The sequence below is a fragment of the Myotis davidii genome, unplaced genomic scaffold, assembly GCF_000327345.1.
Source record: "Myotis davidii unplaced genomic scaffold, ASM32734v1 scaffold545, whole genome shotgun sequence".
Taxonomy (NCBI): domain Eukaryota; kingdom Metazoa; phylum Chordata; class Mammalia; order Chiroptera; family Vespertilionidae; genus Myotis; species Myotis davidii.
The window spans coordinates 2,239,989-2,245,278 of record NW_006296634.1 but is presented as its reverse complement, the minus strand read 5'-3'; the positions used below and the strand labels follow the sequence as shown (position 1 = coordinate 2,245,278).

General features: G+C 43.2%; 1 protein-coding gene across 1 annotated transcript in view; it reads right to left on the bottom strand.

Annotated features, from left to right (window-relative positions):
• GFRA3 (GDNF family receptor alpha 3) overlaps positions 1-5,290 on the bottom strand; it is a 44,647-nt gene that overhangs the window by 23,875 nt on the left and 15,482 nt on the right. Inside the window, exon 2 of the mRNA XM_006772460.2 lies at positions 1,277-1,564. Within this exon, the coding sequence (XP_006772523.1) occupies positions 1,277-1,564 (288 nt within the window). The remainder of the gene's footprint in view (positions 1-1,276; positions 1,565-5,290) is intronic.

The window sequence follows — 5,290 nt, the reverse complement described above, 5'->3', positions numbered from 1 at the left end:
ATTTCTCCCTGTGGGAGGAGTACACATCCCCTCCCCAGTGATGTCAGGCATGCCTGCCATGTGATTTACTTTATCAATGAAATGTGAGCAGAAGTATTTTATCTATAACATCTGAGCAGGAGTGTTTAAAGCCATCACATGGTCCTGCCATTGTTCAATTCCCTCTGCTATAGGAAGGGAACATCCCAGATAGAGGCTGTAACCTCAGCCTGGATCCCAAAATGAAGGGAACACATGGAACAGCCAACATGGAACATGAGTAAGAACTAAATCTGTGTTACTACGGCATGGTCGGTAAAAACTGACTAACACAGAGTCAGAGGGAGCTCTTCTCTTTGGCTTCAAATACATTCTCTCTTTTACCGTCTCCTGCCTGGAATGAGTATCCTATCTGTTGAAGGCTGGACCAGCACACTGCCTCCCAGTCTCTGAATTTATGGATTACATTGTATTTGGAGCTTGTTTATGGCTTAAGACCATTTTCCTCCATCTCCTCTCCAAACTCTTCTGTTCCAGCAGCTCCTCAGGTTGGGCCTCGGCCTGATTCAGGCCTCTGCTAAGAGGCAGCTACATGTTGTCAGGTAAGAAAGTGAGAAGTAGCCCTAGCTGGCTTGGCTCAGTGGATAGAGCGTCATCCTGCGGACTGAAAGGTCCCGGGTTCGATTCCTAACAGGGGCACATGCCTGGGCCGTGGGCTCGATCCCCAGTAGGGGGTGTACAGCAGTAGGGGATGTACAGGAGGCAGCCGATCAATGATTCTCTCTCATCATTGATGTTTCTATCTCTCTCTCCTCCCTTCCTCTCTGAAATCAATGAAGAAATATATTTTAAAAAAAAGAAAGTGGGAAGTAGGGAAGTGAAATGGTAATGTTGGGAGACCCAAAAAGGATACTGCCAATTCCTCCCTCCACTACCAAGTGGCTCATATACTGAAGGATTAAAAAGCAACCCCCTAGATCCCTGGTCGGCAAACGGCGGCTGGCGAGCCACACGCGGCTCTTTGTCCCCTTGAGTGTGGTTTTTCCACAAAATACTGACTTCTGCACATGGGCCACGAAGTTTCAATCGCACTGTACGCTTCCAAAAAATCCCAACTTCTGGGCATGGGCCACGAAGTTTCAGTCGCACTGTATGTGTGCGCCCGCATGTGGTATTTTGTGGAAGAGCCACACTGAAGGGGACAAAGAGCCGCGTGTGGCTCGCCAGCCGCAGTTTGCCGACCACGGCCCTAGAGCCATCCTCTCTAGCTTAGTCCACTCTAGGAAGGGGACCTCACCAAGGCTGCGGGCAGGGTGAACAGTCCAGTAGATGTCCAGGCAGGCAGTTTGGTTCTTCATGCGCCGGTGACACGAGCAACTCATCAGAGAGCTGTTCCTGAGGTGCTGTGCTGCCTCCAAGCAGTCCAGAGAAACGGAAGGCTCCTCTGCTGGTGACAGGGTGCTTTCACTAGCCGTGCAGGAGCTCAGGTGGTGGTAAGCAGCATTGCAATTCGGATTGGCCTGGCATTTCCTCCTGGCCTGGATACAGCTATTCGTGAGCCGGCCCTCTGTGGGGAGGGGGTCCCCTGTGGAGGGAGAGATACCAGGTGAGGCTCACATAAGTCAGAGTCGTTGCCTGGGAGTACCAAGTCCTCAGGTAAGGTTTGGGGGGGGGGTTCAGGGGAAGTGAAGCTTTGGGCAGGAAAGTATTGGAGTGCCACAAAAGGCCTTTAGAATAAATGTAGGGAGAAGGCAGCCCAGCAGAAGTGGAGAACAGAGCAGGCCAAATAAGAGTTGGGAGTCTGAAGAGAGGCTGCTCAGCCTCCTGGGAGGGGAAGGGGGACAGTTGTTTAAAGATAACCCTGCCAGGCATAGGGAGGAGGGCTCTGGGCAGAGCTATGTCATGGGTAGGACTAGCATCATAACCAGAGAGTTGAAAATGGGTATGGGTGTGCTAAAAGAGAGTTAGCAATAATTCTGAGTCACTTAAAATACCTTATAGTGGAAACTGGTTGAGGTTGCGGGGGTGGTGGGGAGCTTTTGCTGACTCTGTCACTGACTCAGGAATACCAGTGTTGGTTACAGCTGAGCTCTGGAGGAAGACCCTGCATCCTGGAACTTGGGGTCTCTATCAAGGGATAACAACATCACCATACCCCGTTTTTCAAGGCAAAATATCTAGGAGTCATCTTACTTCTTCTTTCCTTCACAACCTATGTTCAATCCAACAAGTCCTGTCACCTCCACAACATATCTGGAGTCTGCCTACTTCTCTCCCCAGCAATTACTACCGCCTTTGCTCCAGCCAACATTAAATCTTGTCTGAACTACTGCCAAGACTTCTAATGGGTCTCCCTGGTTCCATCTTCCAAATTCATTCTCCTAAACCACTCACTCACCCTTTCCAGATTTGTTGAGATTTAATTGATATGTAACACTAGTGTGTTTTAGGTGTACAATGTGATTTGATACACATACTAGTATGTACTATGAACTGATTACCACAATAAGATTAACATATCCTTCACCTCACACAATTACTCTTTTGTTATTGCAGCCATCTCTTTTTAATGAAATTTTTAGGTTAGAAAGATTTTTACTGAAGTAAAATTCATGCAACATAAAATTAACCATCTTAAAGGGTACAATTAAGTGGCATTTAAATACACGATTAGTCTAACCATCACCTCCATCTAATTTCAGTACATTTTTATCACCCCAAAAGGAAACCCACACCCATTAATCACATCATTCTACCTTCCCCCTAGACTCTGGCAACCACTAAGCTGCTTTCTGTCTCTACAGATTTTCCTAGATATTTTATGTAAATAGAATAATAAAATATTTAATCTTTTATATCTGGTTTCTTTCACCTAATATACTGTTTTTGAGGTGCATCCACATTGTAGCATGTATTACTACTTCATTCTTTTTTATGGATGAATAATATTTCATTGTATGGATATACAGCATTTTGTTTATCCATACATCAGTTGATGGACATTTGGGTTGTTTCCTTTTGGTTACTTTGAATAGCGCTGCTGTAAACGTTCCTGTCCAAGTATTTGCTTGAACTGGTATTCAGTTCTTTGGGGTGTATACCTAGGAGTGGATTGCTGGATCATATGGTAATTCTATATTTAACTTTTTGAGAAACTGCCAAATTATTTTCCATAGTGGCTGCACCATTTTGCATTCCCACTAGTAATATTCAAGGGTTCCAATTTCTCCATATACTTGCCAACTCTTGCTATTTTCTTTTTTTTAATAGCTATCCTAATGGGTATGAAGTGGTTTCTATTGTGGTTTTCATTTGCATTTCCCTAATAACTAATGATGTTGACCAACCATATTTTCATTATAGTCATTTGTATGCCATGTTTGGTAATAAAATTTTTATTGAAGCATAACATACAGAAAAGCGCACAAAAAAAAGTACAGTTTAATGAATTTCAAACTGAATACACCTGTGTGATCAGACCCCAGGTAAAGGACCAGAACATTACCAGCATCCCAGAAGCCCTCTGCCAGTCATCATCCCTTCAAGGAAACCAGCATCTTCACTTGTTTTGTTTTTTAATAAGAACATTTGTGGGGGTTTAAAATATTTTTTTATTGATTTTAGAGAGGATGGGAGAGGGAGAGATAGAAACATCAATGATGAGAAAGGATCATTGCTCGGCTGCATCCTGCACACCTGATATGGGGGATGGAGCCTGCAACCCAGGCATGTGCCCTAATGGGGGAATCAAACCAGCAACCCTTTGATACATTAGATGATGCTCAACCAACTGAACCACACCAACCAGGACCAGTTTGCAGTTTAAATGTCATCTCAAAAAGGCCATCCCCAACCAATGTAAAATAACCCCCTAGCTATTCTAACACATTATTACTTCGATTCCCTGCACAGCACTTGCCATCACTTGATTTTTTTTTTTTTGGATTATCTCCCCCTCAAGACTTCCATGTTGATCTTTTTTTTGTTGTTAATCCTTACCCTTGGATATTTTTTCCATTGATTTTCAGACAGAGTGGAAGGGAGGGAGGAGGGTGTGAAGCGGGAGAGAGAGAGAAACATCGACATGAGAGAGACACATTGGTTGCCTCCTGCACACACCCCAACTGGGGTTAGGGATCAAACCCACAACTGAGGTAAGTGCCCTTGATCGGGAATCGAACCCAAGACTCTTTGGTTGGAGGATGGTGTTCCAACCACTGAGCAACACTGTCCAGGGCTTATATGTTTATCTTATCACTACTCTATCACCAGTGCCTATTCTTTGTGAGCTCCTACTATCTATATATATAAAAAGCTAATATGCTAAGTGTCTAACTGTCCAGGTAATGTCACATAGCAATGCCTGGCTTCCTCTCCCTAGCAACAAGCCTCCTTGCAGTTTTTTCAACCCAGGAACACCCAAGTGGAAACATTTTACACTGTAACCAAATGTCTGTGAAGAGTTTTCCCGTGCCTCATCTCATTTGATCCTCACAGAAGTCCTGGAGTAGGAAGATAAGAGACTCAGTGGAATCCTATTTTCTTTTCATTAGCCGGAAAACGGAGATTTAGAAAGCTTAGAAATTTGACCCGACTGAAAAGAAGAAATGGTGGACCTTGAAAATGACTTAAGGTTTTCTCACTGCACAGAATATAGTCAAACACTGTGCAGTTAAATATTTTACCCTTTGTTTTCCTTGTGTGACCTACAATAATAATATGCTTCATGTTGATATTTACTGCTGTGCTGCTGACAATTTCCTGAGAAGTTGGAGTGCTTCACTGGGCTGGAAAAAGTTTAGCTACATCAGAAAGCAGGTCTAATTAAGCAAGTTCATTCTATGTAAAAGCCCAAATTGACTCACGTATGCACGATACATATAAAGTTCTCGCTGGCACCAATCGCATGCCTGTGTTTCCATCTGTCATTGTTGATCGTGAATTTGGTTGACACTTCTATTATAGAGAAAGGGCTAATAGAGATGTTAAAATATTTCTTCTAATTAATTTCCTTTCAATGTGCACAAATTCGTGCACTGGGCCACTAGTTTAAGAAATAATCAGATAACAGAGACAGTCTATGAGCCACCTCTATAACTTTCTGGGTCCCTTCCCTCTACTTACAATCAGATTCTCAAAATTAGGAGGGGTCTCAGAGTTTAGACCAACTTCCTCTTCCAATCACATGAAAATCATTTAATTATTTATTAAAATGCAGATTTCTGAGCCCCATCCCAGAATTACTGAATCAGAATCTCTAGTGATAAACCTGGGAATCTGAATTTTTTAAAAAAATTATTATTTTTTTAAT